This window comes from Macrosteles quadrilineatus, unplaced genomic scaffold, assembly GCF_028750875.1.
Source record: "Macrosteles quadrilineatus isolate MER2022 unplaced genomic scaffold, UCM_ALF_1.0 Scaffold_9__3_contigs__length_116548681, whole genome shotgun sequence".
In the NCBI taxonomy this organism is placed as follows: domain Eukaryota; kingdom Metazoa; phylum Arthropoda; class Insecta; order Hemiptera; family Cicadellidae; genus Macrosteles; species Macrosteles quadrilineatus.
This window is the reverse complement of record NW_026542602.1, coordinates 24006629-24021520: the sequence shown is the minus strand read 5'-3', so window position 1 is coordinate 24021520 and position 14892 is coordinate 24006629. Positions and strand designations below refer to the sequence as shown.

General features: G+C 41.3%; 1 protein-coding gene across 1 annotated transcript in view; it reads right to left on the bottom strand.

Annotated features, from left to right (window-relative positions):
- Nucleotides 1-1236: 1236 nt before the first annotated feature.
- Nucleotides 1237-14892, bottom strand: part of LOC129003287 (elongation factor-like GTPase 1) — a 157312-nt gene continuing 143656 nt past the window's right edge. Inside the window, exon 29 of the mRNA XM_054431577.1 lies at nt 1237-1451. Coding sequence (XP_054287552.1) covers nt 1263-1451 — 189 coding nt within the window. The 3' untranslated portion in view covers nt 1237-1262. The remainder of the gene's footprint in view (nt 1452-14892) is intronic.

Sequence of the window (14892 nt, the reverse complement as noted above, 5' to 3'; positions counted from 1 at the left end):
TGTTATTGAAAAGTTGCATATTTGAAATGTGTGCCCTTGTTTTTACTTTTATGTTTCAAAACTATGATTACAATGTGTTTTCTATTTTAATTACTTGTTATGAACTGATTATATACTAAGGGTGTATACATTTCATTAGATAACAATAAGAAAATATCTCTTCAATATAAACTTGTTTCATTATTGTCATACACCTACTCCCAAATATCCAAAGAACCAAGAACCACCGAATAAAGATTTAAGGTAGATCCATCCTTCATAATGGATAATTCATTGTGCCTCTAGATTCATGTTTGATATTATTTACAAACTGGTAAATCTTTTCTGATACATTTTCTAATTTTTTAAAATAAGTTAGTGTCATTAAATAAAAAAATATACTAACATACTTCTTCCGTGGTCTTTCTTTTGAAAAACTTTAAAGACAGTAGTGTTAACATTATGCTAAAACAATACACTACAGTATTTTGAACAAAATAATAAGACGGATCTTTCTAGTTTAATAAGTATAAAATTACATTTTGTTCAAAGCTATAACTTTTTGACAAACTCGACCCAATATGTCTACAACAAATCATCATAATGCAACAGTTTGACACTGACTATTGTCTGGAGATGGCTTGTCAGGTTGGCGGCCATCCTATTAATTTTCTAGGTTATTGCATATTATTCTTATGTAAAACATAATGGTTATTTCAAGTAGCCTATTAATTTTAACAAATCACAAATTACTTGCTATTTCTAAGAAGAATAAAGTAATTTTTCCAAATAAAAATTACAAATATATAACCTGTAAAAATACCTGTAAAAGGTACGCACACCGACCTGTAAAAGGTCGGCCTGTAACGACCTTAGATAACCCGAGGGCTCCTGGGGAGTGTACTGTACTTGGAAAACAACTAAAAAGGGATAGAAATGTGAATATCAACACGTACCTGGAATAAACAATTTCTTAACTCCATTTTCATAACTCACAAGAACAGCATCTGTAAGAGTTAAGTAAACTCTTAAAAAATGAAAGGGCTTTTTAACATTGGAGATATAGAAATGTTTTTTCACACTGCAAGGCAAATGGCTGTTTTCAATTGATATCTTTGTGAAAAATGCATTAAAAATAATAAAATAGTTAAAAGTAATAGGTAATTACACATGCCAAATCAGATCTAATGGTAAAACGCCCTATAGCTACACATCTTGGTTACTTGGTTAAATAATAAACATATTACAAATCGTCTTTTTATTTCAATTGTCATACAAAATAGTTATTTATTTTTTCCGAGGGTCCGTTGTTTCTCGGCGAACTGTACAATCTTCTGTTGGACTGGGAGCCCCTTCCTTCTTCGCACCTGATCCATGTACTTACGTGCGCGGTTTTCCGTGTCGGCTTTCTCCCCGTAGTGGAGATACTCTTCCTCGGTCCTCGGTTCCCAGTAAGGGTCTACGTCGATAACCTAAAACATATTGCGATAAGTAGTCTTAGATTTGTGAGTCCATTTTTATTTCAGGCATCATTTTAAGATGTTATTGAAACTAAATCGGGATTCCTTTCAGTCTACTGGTTATCCAGGTGGAAGTTCTCTGTGAGGACACGATTAAGATTAAATTTGGTGTACCAGTGGGTTATCCCACAGGAAATCATGTGTTATGATATCCCTATTATTTCCTACAGAATTTTATTTTTAAATCACATGAGTACTTAGGTTTGCTGCTACAGGGAAGGTAATAAAGTGATTTTTTGTGAAATGTTAATAATTTAGTATGAAGTCAAACATTTTCCAAATTTAAACAAATTATGTTTTATAAACCAGCAAACTACAACAGTTTACTTATTTTCTATATAAATAACATGGGAATTTTAAATTTATAGGTTTTTAAATTTTTTTTCTTAACAATTAGGCATATTTCCATGAAACGCATAAATATACAAAATTATGTGTTTTCCAAACTCTATGAAATGGTTTGGAAAGAAATTGCAAAATTTTATGTTATTAGGTCAAAAATGATTAACACCAATTTTTACCCTGTGAACTCCGATCATACTGGTTCGCGAACTCCTTAGAATAAAATGTAGGTTTACACAGTCAATCAAATTTCATGAAAATCATTTTTCCTTGAGTTATGTGCTAAAGACGAGCTTACACACTATAGCGATTTGCCGGATATGTGGCTGTGCTGTTTAGACCTTTTACAACAATTTCTTTGTCCGATTCATCAATTATTGTGCTTCTAGAATTCTTTGCTGGTTCAACATAATTTAAACAGTGAAGAAGTTCGAAGTACCACAATACACGTAAACGTGAGCACCAGCACCGGATTTCAGGGACTTTCCCCTTCTTGTACACTGTTCTTAATAAGTTTATTTTCTTTACAGAAGTGTTTTGAACGATGTTTTTTGGCCTCTGGGATCCTCAAAACGAAAAAGTAAATCAGTCCCGGGTCCAGGTCTGACTATGATACCTACGGTAATAGCTGTCTCCTATATGGGGAATTCGCTAAAATGGGCTTAAATGGAAACTGCGATAGTCTGTTGACACCATAAAACTCACTAATAGGGACATACGATCCTGGTTTTGCTGGTACCTACGTACATCAGTTCCATTCGTCACAAAGTATTAGTGGGTGAAATACTGTCGGGGACTTCTTGACGTGCGACAACAGTGTTTTGAATCGAAGGGAAATAAATCGATCTAGACACATGAATGGGGAGGCTGCCGGGGGGCTGCAAAACGGACGATCAGTCAAATTTTGAAACCCAGGGCGCCGGGGGCCGGAGCTGGGTCGGGGCTGGGTCCGTGACGTCCAAATTGCAGCCCACGCCCACTGACTGACGGGTGCCCGCCTTGGCTTTTTATTTTTTCCAAATTGTACAGTGGAGGTTGAAGCTGAGATTCCCAGAAAGCTACAACCATGCTCAAGGGTCGTCAGAATGATGTACAAAAATCTCTGTGCGTTGAGTGAACAAGTAAAAATAGAGTTCAATATCGGGAAAAGAACGAGACGCATTTACTACTATTTATTTATTTACACGGTAACCACAATTTTTACAACAAATACATAAGTGACATGTTCATGATGAATATTTGACAAACGAGGAACAATATAAAAAACTTTGCTGACGCATATCCTTTATCGATTTTTTATAAGTATAAAAATACCATAATACACTCGCACGCTTTTTCAGTTATCCAGACTGTCAGTATTCTGTTTATCTAAACATAATGACATATTGGCGCTGCTTTCAACACGTGACTATAAATGTTTCAAAAAATACCATTGATTATGTGTATAGTCAATGGCAATGCACACTGCTAGTGAAGTAGACATCCCATGGATAACTGATAGAAGTTAAGGCTCAACTGTAGCCATTATTGTTATAGGCCTACACGTAGATCGATGAGCCTCTCACAAAGAGCACTATGGTCAACATTGTATTTCCTCACATAGACTTTAATACTTGATGTTACGTTCTACAATCGTTGTTATCTAAGCTTGGCTTAATTAGAAAGTTGTCGTATTCCATAGAAATAAATAATTAACTTTGTGCTCTGTTGGTTAGTTACGGTTATTTTTATTCCATAACTTGCTACAGCTTTAACACAGAATTGTTACCTATTCTCACATCTATTTATTCTCTGAGCCTTAACTACTGAAATCACGTGAAACCGTGTACAAGACGCTCAATCTCGATCACTCATTGCATTTACCTGGTTACCCACCACTATTATAAACTAAACGCAGCCTTCAATAATGCACGAAGAACGTCCAGGCGAGACTAATTCTTCGGTTGTAATTCGCTCACGAAACCCATTTAATATAATCTACTATAAATTACCCGGCTACGGTATACGTGGATCAATCCGACTGCTTTCTACCTGGAATCTGAAATGAGGAGGGAGGGCCGAGGTGGTGGGCGAGTGGAAAATGTCATAATAACCTGTTTGCCCAGAAACTGTGGTTCGTGATTTATAAAATCGGACGGTCCATAGTCCACCACAAACCACTCGTCGGCGCCGACTATAAATAAATTGGTTTACCTTATGGTTGCCAGGTTCTTGAAAATTGTAGACTTCTTGCTCGATGCACATTTCATTTATTGATTTATTAATAATTCGTTCTTGAAACTGGGAATAACCACAGACTATAAATAATATCGTGGGACCTAGTGTGCTACCCTGAGGCACTCCGTGAACAGCCACTGGCTATGGCGAACAATAAACGCGCTCTTCCTTGACATTACAGTCGAATTTGAAGGAGTACAATTCCACATAGGCGATAGGTAAAGCAAATGTGTTAAGTCGGAATCTAAATATCCCGAGTTTTACAATAAATTCTTAAATTTTAACATACAAATTATCCTCTTGCACTGCAACAAATGCCGTAAAAGCAGTTGATAGTGGGTGTGGTTAATAATTGCGGAATAAGAATAGTATGTGTGCAAGGCATTCTTGAGCAAGTAAAAAGCCTACATTCAATTAATTTGTAGCTGGGTGATGGATACACTATTTGGCAGAAACGATTTCATTAAACTTCAATAGTAATTCAGTAAATGGTGAGGAAATGCATCTCTGAAATGTGGACAAAACCTATTAACACGTGTTTTGAGAAATAAGCACAAAAGGTCCTTCATGTACTTGCATTGCCAAAACTGCCTAAAACACGAAGGATCCACTATGTACACGCATTGTGGAAATGACTGTTTTTTTCTTGAATAAAGACATCTTATGCTCATATCACAGTTACATCAAATACTGTATCTATAATCCTCCAGTAAAATAAAAAAAAACTCAATGACATAGTTTGAAGTTTTGGACAGAAAAAAGGTTTTAGATACTCAATGACATAAATGAAGTTTAGAACAAAGACGAGTCATTGAAGTGAAAAGCAAAACTAAGAGACCACTTTGTTACATACTGTAATCCCTTATTTAAATGTAATATTGTCGAAACCTCTCAAACATGGTTGGTACTGTTTCGTGTGCATCCCAGAAAAAAGAAAAGATACGTCACATATCCATCATCCTCTGAAAACTCCAAAATCTCCAAACAACACGAGGGATCCACCGTGTTGTGGAAGGACGTTCGAACCGATGGTCCAGAGGGAGTACAAAGCGTGAACGGAAACTAAAAAAGAATGAAAAAACGGGAGTCTCCAGTCACGTGGCCGGCACGGGGCAGATGTGAGAATCTGTGGGAACTTTGGGCAGGTGCGAGGTGCGTCTCAGGTGTGGGGAAGTCCACTGCACGCCCCCCGCACCCCATAAGCTACTGTCCTAATTGCTGCAAGGGGTGATCTACTTTTACTGGTAATCTGTTTTCGGAAAGAGGTGGGTTTGGATCTGCTTTGATGCAATTTAAAATATATTTTTCAATGCATAGTTTTGTCACAATTTATAATGACAGACAAAAAATAGAGACGAAACTATGAGAGGCCGACTGCTCCTTACGTAAGACCAATGTTATGCAATAATGAGCAAGACATGAACACTTAAAAGTACTCCGATGTTGGTAAGAATCGCAAAGTATTTGTGTTTTATGCGCTCGAACAAAAAAATAGTCGATATTGTTATTCAAAAAAATCGTTGGAGTAAATTACTTGGAGACTGAAGATTAAACTTTTAAGCGTATTAGGGAAAGCCGTATTTTCATCTATAAAGCCAGCATTAAGCTAAATCCTAGTAAAAAAATTTTGAAAGAAGCTCTGTCCAAAAGATATCTGGCCAACAGAAGCTCCTAGATATCGTCGTCGTAGTGATTGATGTTTCCCTCCTTATCGTTCCACACCTCTCGAGAAACTCACGTCTAATCTACTCTCAACTCTGTTTGTATGGAACTTGTAAATTCGTTTGTCAATAGATAAAACACGATCAGGGGAAACTGGAATATAATTTGATGTATTTTGTTTAACAAGAAACTATCTGGTACTATCAAATCTGGAGTATATCTATCATAGTGTGGACTACAATGAAATATGAATTACAGGTCAAAAATGGTCTTGGGGTAAGTGGAAAAAGTGCATTTAAATGGAGAGCAGTAAGTCATTTATATTGCAAATTAAAACTAAATAGTTCGTAGTGAGCACTAAAGCCTATTCCAGATTTTCCGGCTAAGGATCTAATTGACATGGTCGTAGATTAACAACAGTGTTTCATCAAGGGGGATGAAGCCCAAAATATATACAGTACAGAGAGTCTTGACGGGTTATCTAGTCGACTAAGTTTGCAGACTTATAATGACTCAGGTTTTGTTGAGTTTGCTAAAATGAGAGGATACCTTAACTTAGGCTGACAATAATTTTGGTTTACGTGGGTTGGAATCCAAGAAATCGATTGGTGGAGTCATCAATAGTCGGAAACGTAAAGCGGGAAGAAAGCCTCACACAGTGAACAACAAAGTCATTCCAAATGTTCCAAATACACTACGTTAGCATAGGAATTTTAAATTACAAGGACCGTAAATTGACTACATTATTTCTTTAGGGGGATGACACCCTGACACCCAAGATGTCCCGGTACGGATAGTACTCAGGTGGTGGAGTCAATGAATGGAAGGGGTGCGGGGGAAGACAGACGTAGCAGGTGTGAGTAGCGTGGGAACTTCCGTGGCAACCTCCTGAGCTCAGCACACACGACTGGCGTACTCTGCTTCCCTCCTCTCACCCCTCACCCCTCACAAGATAACTAATTAGGCCCAACGAGATCCTCCACTGATATCATCCGGAGAAGATCTTTCAGCGTAGCCTTGGATAAACTAGTGAAGGCCTCACGTTATGATTGGTACATTTGTTCACCTAAGGTCCTTTAGTTTCGAATTCTATTTAAAAATGAGTTTGTGAAATTGATATTTGGGTAGCATTATTGAGCTAACCTTAAAATTTGAAAGTAACGAAATTACAAGTTTTTACAAAAACCTCTCGGATCCTCCACTGATAGGAATACTTGGAGGAGATCTTCTACGTAGCATTGGATAAACTAGTGAAAATAGATGATAATAATATGAAGTGATTGGTGCATTTTATATTTAACCATAGCTGACGTGATTTCAACATGTCTTTTAAGATATTTGGATGGCATACATGCAGAAAGCAGAAGTTAACTTTAAAGTGAAGCCTGAGCAAGCTTTCCCGGAACTTCTAGAAAGAAATTTTTTTGGTCCCAATTTTGCAATTTATTTCCAAACCATGTTGTAGAGCTAAAAAAAAACTAACAATTTAGTATATTGAAGCGTTTTTATGCGCCTAATAATTACGGAGAAATAAAAAAAAAACTATAAATTTGAAATCCCCATGTTATTTGTAAGGAAAATAAGTAAACTGTTGTAGTTTGCTCATTTAAGAACTCATTTTGATCAAATTTGGAAAATGCATTGATTTCATACTTATAAAAACTATTAACATAAAAAAAAGAATTTTTTCCATCCCTGTTGCAGCTAACCTAAGTACTCGTTAAACTAATGCTGTTTAAATTGGGAATGAATGTGATATTTTTAAGGAATTCCAATTTCCAATTTTTTGTAAAATTTTAGTGTAAATCCAATCAGGGAAATAGAAATTCGCTTAGTCTGCAGGTTTGCTGCGGCGGGGGTATTTTATTTAATCACAGCGGACGTAATTTAAAAATGTATTGTTAATATTTTGATAGCTTACATGAAGTCCATCTTAATATTAAAAAGGAACAAATTTTAAAAATTGAAGCCTAGACAAGATTTTTCCCGAAGTTCTAGAACGAGGTCATCTAAGGAAGACCCGGAGACGATCCCTGAGAAGATTCTAGTCTTGGATATACTAGTGAAAACTGATGATGAAACAATGAAGTGATTGGTAAATTTTCACAAGGTTGACATGTTTTGAAGGGCTTTAAAGTGAAGAAAACTTACGAGATAACTTTAAAATATTTAGGTAGCATTAATTTAAATGTTGAAATTAAATTGTTAAAGTGTACCCTGAACAAGTGTTCTCGGAAATGATCGAACTTGATACATTTTATCATACAAAAGCAATGAAACGCTAGGGATTAGTGAAAGTGATACAGAAAAATGCCATGTATTACTATCAAAATACTGATTGTAATATTATTACTTTACTCGTATGCTTCAATCTTGTCAATTTTGGCTACCGAATTTATACAACTCGCCGTAATAAATCAGATAAGTTTTTACATCGCTTGGTAGTAGCACAGAAAATATTAGTATGTTTTCTGTGGTAAATTAAGGTTATGAAAATGTGAAGCTAAGTTTTATGAATTAAACCCATAAAACTCGGTTAGCACATTGTAAATTCTCTTTGAAACATCAAAAAAGAGATATGTAGTTGTCGTTCGGTGATACAATCGAACACAATGTTGCGCTGAAACAAAACAATTGTGCGAGTGATTCTGGTCGAGACAAGTTGTAAAAAAACAAAATCACACCACTGATAATCGCATCACGTCACGCGTTTGTCACGTCAGATCGAACAAAATTCTAATCTAAAAAAATCTCAAGCGCGATTTGGATTAGACAAGAAGATATGAAAAGATGTGTATAAGCGATCAACAAGAGCAATGACAGACAAAGGGGATTTGTGAAAGGGATACAAAAAATGCAATGTAATACTATACTGATTCTGATTGTACTATTATTACTTCATCTATGGAACAATAAAAAACTGAATGTGAAATACACAACAAATACACGTCAGGTATGTAAGTAGGGTTGACCGAATGAATATCGCGAGTGAAATTGTGATTCAGGCAATTACTATGTTAACTACGCAGATTTGTGTGATTGGTTTAGTTACAAATGCATTTATAGAGGCTAGTTCATTCCAACAACAAACTTTGACATACGGACTATCCGAAAGACATTTACCAGTTCTTCACATAAACCTTGTGTTTTTCCAAATAAACCTGCATTGTTCGAGCAATTTCATTACGTTTTGACGTCTCAGAACCACAGACTCGAGCACGAAATTAACCGATGGAAATAATAGTCGGCAGAGGCGAGAAACGACAGTCGTAATTTCATTATGCTGATCAGGTCATGTGGCTCTTGTAAACAGCCATGATTCAATAACCGGAGAGCCTGATTGCCGGGAGTGGATGTAAATAAGCGAGCGTCCCAACTAACTTTTTTTACCGTACTTCAGAAACAGACAGTCGAAATCCCCCTTCCTCTGTAGTCAAACAGGTACAAACCCACCTGTGCCGGCGGGACATCAATCTACAACCAGCTTCTGGAATTACTTGGCGGTGAGGAGCGCTCGCTGTGTCCCCTCTCACCTCTCATCGGGCGAGGTTACCTCCCCAGCTCTCCTTGTAAATATTGTTACTTGGTGTACATCATGATAGAGTCATAAAGCTACTACTTTTCTATGTCAAATAGGTTGAACTGCAAAGAGTACAGAATGAAACGCACTCAACAAGGTGGACTTACTTTACTTGACTGCGGTAAAAACAATACAGTAGTAATAACAACAATAACTACAAAACTACTAAAACCAAAGTATCACGAAGTTCTTAGCTTGCCAAAAACAAGTCAAAGAGTCTTAATTTATTCTCAACTTTTAAATTTAGGTAAAGTAGCGTATGATACTGTATTTAATAAATGGATTTCGAGCTGATCAGACAGCTAACTTTGAAAAGAAACCTTGAGGTGATAAAGTTGCATCTTGAGGGTTACATGTAAGGTGGTAAAGTTTCTTTATTGGAAGTGGCTATGCAATGCTAATGAGAGTAGTGATGGTACTATATACAAAGGTAAAACGACTTCTTAAACATTGTGTAAGCCATTTACCGCTGGCTGACTTCGGATGCTGAAATCACGACAGCGTGGTTCGTCCAGTGGTCGATTGAACGATGCAGTCAGTCATTGTACAACTTACCTCAGTGGTAAAGGGAATGTATTTATGTACTGATGGATGTATGCTCCTTGTTAATTTAATTTATTACATACATTTGTGACTATATCTTGACTAGCTGCACGCCGCTACCATGGTCTGTTGCTGACTCCTCCTCCAGTTTTACGCTCTGGCAAGCGTCGCAGCGAGCGGCCAACCATTGGCTCACTCTGTTAAGTTAATTATACATGCAGCCGACTAGCGGCACCGAATAGGAGGCAGAATAAACACTGTCATGCTAGGTGACTCGGAAATATGGTTATGTGCCGTGAAAAACTATGAAGACGTAGTTTCGTTTATCTTTGGTAGAAGTGGTAATTTGTTAGTTGACGTAATTTGCGATAAAAATGAAATCACAGGCAAGAAGAATTCCAAAGTAGTCCTCCAATATAACCATACAGTACGTATATCAAGATATTGATTTTATATAACGTTTTCTAATAGGCGAACCGCACCAGTAAAAAGTCAAACCGTTACAGAAAAAGAACTCGCCGATCCGGAATGTAAAAACATACATTTTAAGTAAACTAATAAATCAAAGACAAGAAGTAGAATAAAACAATAAAGGCGGCCACTCCTATAAATAAAATCGCTGAAGAAACGAGAAACCGGTCGAATCGTGGACTGGTCCCGAGGCTGCGAGCTTGCTGGCTCACTATTAAATCATTCATTAGTTGCAGAAAAATCGCTTCCGGCGTAGAGTCCATTCACAAGCCGTTTTAATTCCCTCTGCGAAATTCGTCAGATCCGTTTTTTGCACTCCGGTTTTTCCACGTTTATGAATGAAACCGGTCGCGCTCCGTCATTCGAGAGTACATGCGATGCAGACTAAGTACAATTCGGAGACTGAGGCTTTCCATGTTGGTAAAAACAATTTTTAAATTTTAAACGTGACAAGCAAGGAATTACGAATTAGAATACACAACTACCGAAATACGAGTAATATCGGTCATATTGACCCCAAAAAAAAAAACAAATTTATTATACATTGTAAGTGATGTTTGGGGGGGGGGGGTGATTTAAAGACCATTATGCTCTTGTGGTAGGTAGAGATCTCGCCGCCTCAAGGTATGGAAGCTGTGGGCAGCAGCTACGTACTGTTGTAGCACGGTGTCATGGTAGAGTGGTAGAGTGGCGGTGGTGGTAGGTAGAGATCTCGCCACCTCAAGGTATGGAAGCTGTGGGCAGCAGCTACGTACTGTTGTAGCACGGTGTCATGGTGGAGTGGTAGAGTGGCGGTGGTGGTAGGTAGAGATCTCGCCACCTCAAGGTATGGAAGCTGTGGGCAGCAGCTTGTAGCACGGTGTCATGGTGGAGTGGTAGAGTGGCGGTGGTGGTAGGTAGAGATCTCGCCGTCTCAAGGAATGGAAGCTGTAGGCAGCAGCTACGTACTGTTGTAGCACGGTGTCATGGTGGAGTGGTAGAGTGGCGGTGGTGGTAGGTAGAGATCTCGCCGCCTCAAGGTATGGAAGCTGTGGGCAGCAGCTACGTACTGTTGTAGCACGGTGTCATGGTGGAGTGGTAGAGTGGCGGTGGTGGTAGGTAGAGATCTCGCCGTCTCAAGGAATGGAAGCTGTGGGCAGCAGCTACGTACTGTTGTAGCACGGTGTCATGGTGGAGTGGTAGAGTGGCGGTGGTGGTAGGTAGAGATCTCGCCGCCTCAAGGTATGGAAGCTGTGGGCAGCAGCTACGTACTGTTGTAGCACGGTGTCATGGTGGAGTGGTAGAGTGGCGGTGGTGGTAGGTAGAGATCTCGCCACCTAAAGGTATGGAAGCTGTGGGCAGCAGCTACGTACTGTTGTAGCACGATGTCATGGTGGAGTGGTAGAGTGGCGGTGGTAGTAGGTAGAGATCTCGCCGCCTAAAGGTATGGAAGCTGTGGGCAGCAGCTACGTACTGTTGTAGCACGGTGTCATGGAAGAGTGGTAGAGTGGCGGTGGTGGTAGGTAGAGATCTCGCCGCCTCAAGGTATGGAAGCTGTGGGCAGCAGCTACGTACTGTTGTAGCACGGTGTCATGGTGGAGTGGTAGAGTGGCGGTGGTGGTAGGTAGAGATCTCGCCGCCTCAAGGTATGGAAGCTGTGGGCAGCAGCTACGTACTGTTGTAGCACGGTGTCATGGTGGAGTGGTAGAGTGGCGGTGGTGGTAGGTAGAGATCTCGCCGCCTCAAGGTATGGAAGCTGTGGGCAGCAGCTACGTACTGTTGTAGCACGGTGTCATGGTAGAGTGGTAGAGTGGCGGTGGTGGTAGGTAGAGATCTCGCCGCCTCAAGGTATGGAAGCTGTGGGCAGCAGCTACGTACTGTTGTAGCACGGTGTCATGGTGGAGTGGTAGAGTGGCGGTGGTGGTAGGTAGAGATCTCACCACCTCAAGGTATGGAAGCTGTGGGCAGCAGCTACGTACTGTTGTAGCACGGTGTCATGGTGGAGTGGTAGAGTGGCGGTGGTGGTAGGTAGAGATCTCACCACCTCAAGGTATGGAAGCTGTGGGCAGCAGCTACGTACTGTTGTAGCACGGTGTCATGGTGGAGTGGTAGAGTGGCGGTGGTGGTAGGTAGAGATCTCACCACCTCAAGGTATGGAAGCTGTGGGCAGCAGCTACGTACTGTTGTAGCACGGTGTCATGGTGGAGTGGTAGAGTGGCGGTGGTGGTAGGTAGAGATCTCGCCACCTCAAGGTATGGAAGCTGTGGGCAGCAGCTACGTACTGTTGTAGCACGGTGTCATGGTAGAGTGGTAGAGTGGCGGTGGTGGTAGGTAGAGATCTCACCACCTCAAGGTATGGAAGCTGTGGGCAGCAGCTACGTACTGTTGTAGCACGGTGTCATGGTGGAGTGGTAGAGTGGCGGTGGTGGTAGGTAGAGATCTCACCACCTCAAGGTATGGAAGCTGTGGGCAGCAGCTACGTACTGTTGTAGCACGGTGTCATGGTGGAGTGGTAGAGTGGCGGTGGTGGTAGGTAGAGATCTCGCCGCCTCAAGGTATGGAAGCTGTGGGCAGCAGCTACGTACTGTTGTAGCACGGTGTCATGGTGGAGTGGTAGAGTGGCGGTGGTGGTAGGTAGAGATCTCACCACCTCAAGGTATGGAAGCTGTGGGCAGCAGCTACGTACTGTTGTAGCACGGTGTCATGGTGGAGTGGTAGAGTGGCGGTGGTGGTAGGTAGAGATCTCACCACCTCAAGGTATGGAAGCTGTGGGCAGCAGCTACGTACTGTTGTAGCACGGTGTCATGGTGGAGTGGTAGAGTGGCGGTGGTGGTAGGTAGAGATCTCACCACCTCAAGGTATGGAAGCTGTGGGCAGCAGCTACGTACTGTTGTAGCACGGTGTCATGGTGGAGTGGTAGAGTGGCGGTGGTGGTAGGTAGAGATCTCACCACCTCAAGGTATGGAAGCTGTGGGCAGCAGCTACGTACTGTTGTAGCACGGTGTCATGGTAGAGTGGTAGAGTGGCGGTGGTGGTAGGTAGAGATCTCACCACCTCAAGGTATGGAAGCTGTGGGCAGCAGCTACGTACTGTTGTAGCACGGTGTCATGGTGGAGTGGTAGAGTGGCGGTGGTGGTAGGTAGAGATCTCACCACCTCAAGGTATGGAAGCTGTGGGCAGCAGCTACGTACGGTTGTAGCACGGTGTCATGGTGGAGTGGTAGAGTGGCGGTGGTGGTAGGTAGAGATCTCGCCGCCTCAAGGTATGGAAGCTGTGGGCAGCAGCTACGTACTGTTGTAGCACGGTGTCATGGTGGAGTGGTAGAGTGGCGGTGGTGGTAGGTAGAGATCTCACCACCTCAAGGTATGGAAGCTGTGGGCAGCAGCTACGTACTGTTGTAGCACGGTGTCATGGTGGAGTGGTAGAGTGGCGGTGGTGGTAGGTAGAGATCTCACCACCTCAAGGTATGGAAGCTGTGGGCAGCAGCTACGTACTGTTGTAGCACGGTGTCATGGTGGAGTGGTAGAGTGGCGGTGGTGGTAGGTAGAGATCTCACCACCTCAAGGTATGGAAGCTGTGGGCAGCAGCTACGTACTGTTGTAGCACGGTGTCATGGTGGAGTGGTAGAGTGGCGGTGGTGGTAGGTAGAGATCTCACCACCTCAAGGTATGGAAGCTGTGGGCAGCAGCTACGTACTGTTGTAGCACGGTGTCATGGTGGAGTGGTAGAGTGGCGGTGGTGGTAGGTAGAGATCTCGCCACCTCAAGGTATGGAAGCTGTGGGCAGCAGCTACGTACTGTTGTAGCACGGTGTCATGGTAGAGTGGTAGAGTGGCGGTGGTGGTAGGTAGAGATCTCACCACCTCAAGGTATGGAAGCTGTGGGCAGCAGCTACGTACTGTTGTAGCACGGTGTCATGGTGGAGTGGTAGAGTGGCGGTGGTGGTAGGTAGAGATCTCACCACCTCAAGGTATGGAAGCTGTGGGCAGCAGCTACGTACTGTTGTAGCACGGTGTCATGGTGGAGTGGTAGAGTGGCGGTGGTGGTAGGTAGAGATCTCGCCGCCTCAAGGTATGGAAGCTGTGGGCAGCAGCTACGTACTGTTGTAGCACGGTGTCATGGTAGAGTGGTAGAGTGGCGGTGGTGGTAGGTAGAGATCTCGCCGCCTCAAGGTATGGAAGCTGTGGGCAGCAGCTACGCCCTGTGTTACACCCACTTCGTCTTGTAACCGGCTTTCAGCTCTATATAGACTTATCTTTTACATTACCCTTATTACATTTCCTTAGTTACTTTATGTACAACTACTCCCGTCCGTCTCGTTTGCAGTACATTCACGCCAACGTAGGAATCTTATTTGAAATGTTAGTACATTTTTGACTATTTGAATACCAGGATTTATGTCATTTTTATCCACTGTTAGTCTACACCAATAGAATAATAATTTTAATAATATTACTTTAAACTCAAAGATCAATTATGAATATAGGGTTTTCGTTTGATTTCCTTATTAGGCATTGGTGTAACGTATCTTAATATTTGTTTAAAACTCCTGACTGTTTAATATTGAGTATGGTGCCCTGAATAAAAATTATTCTGTGAA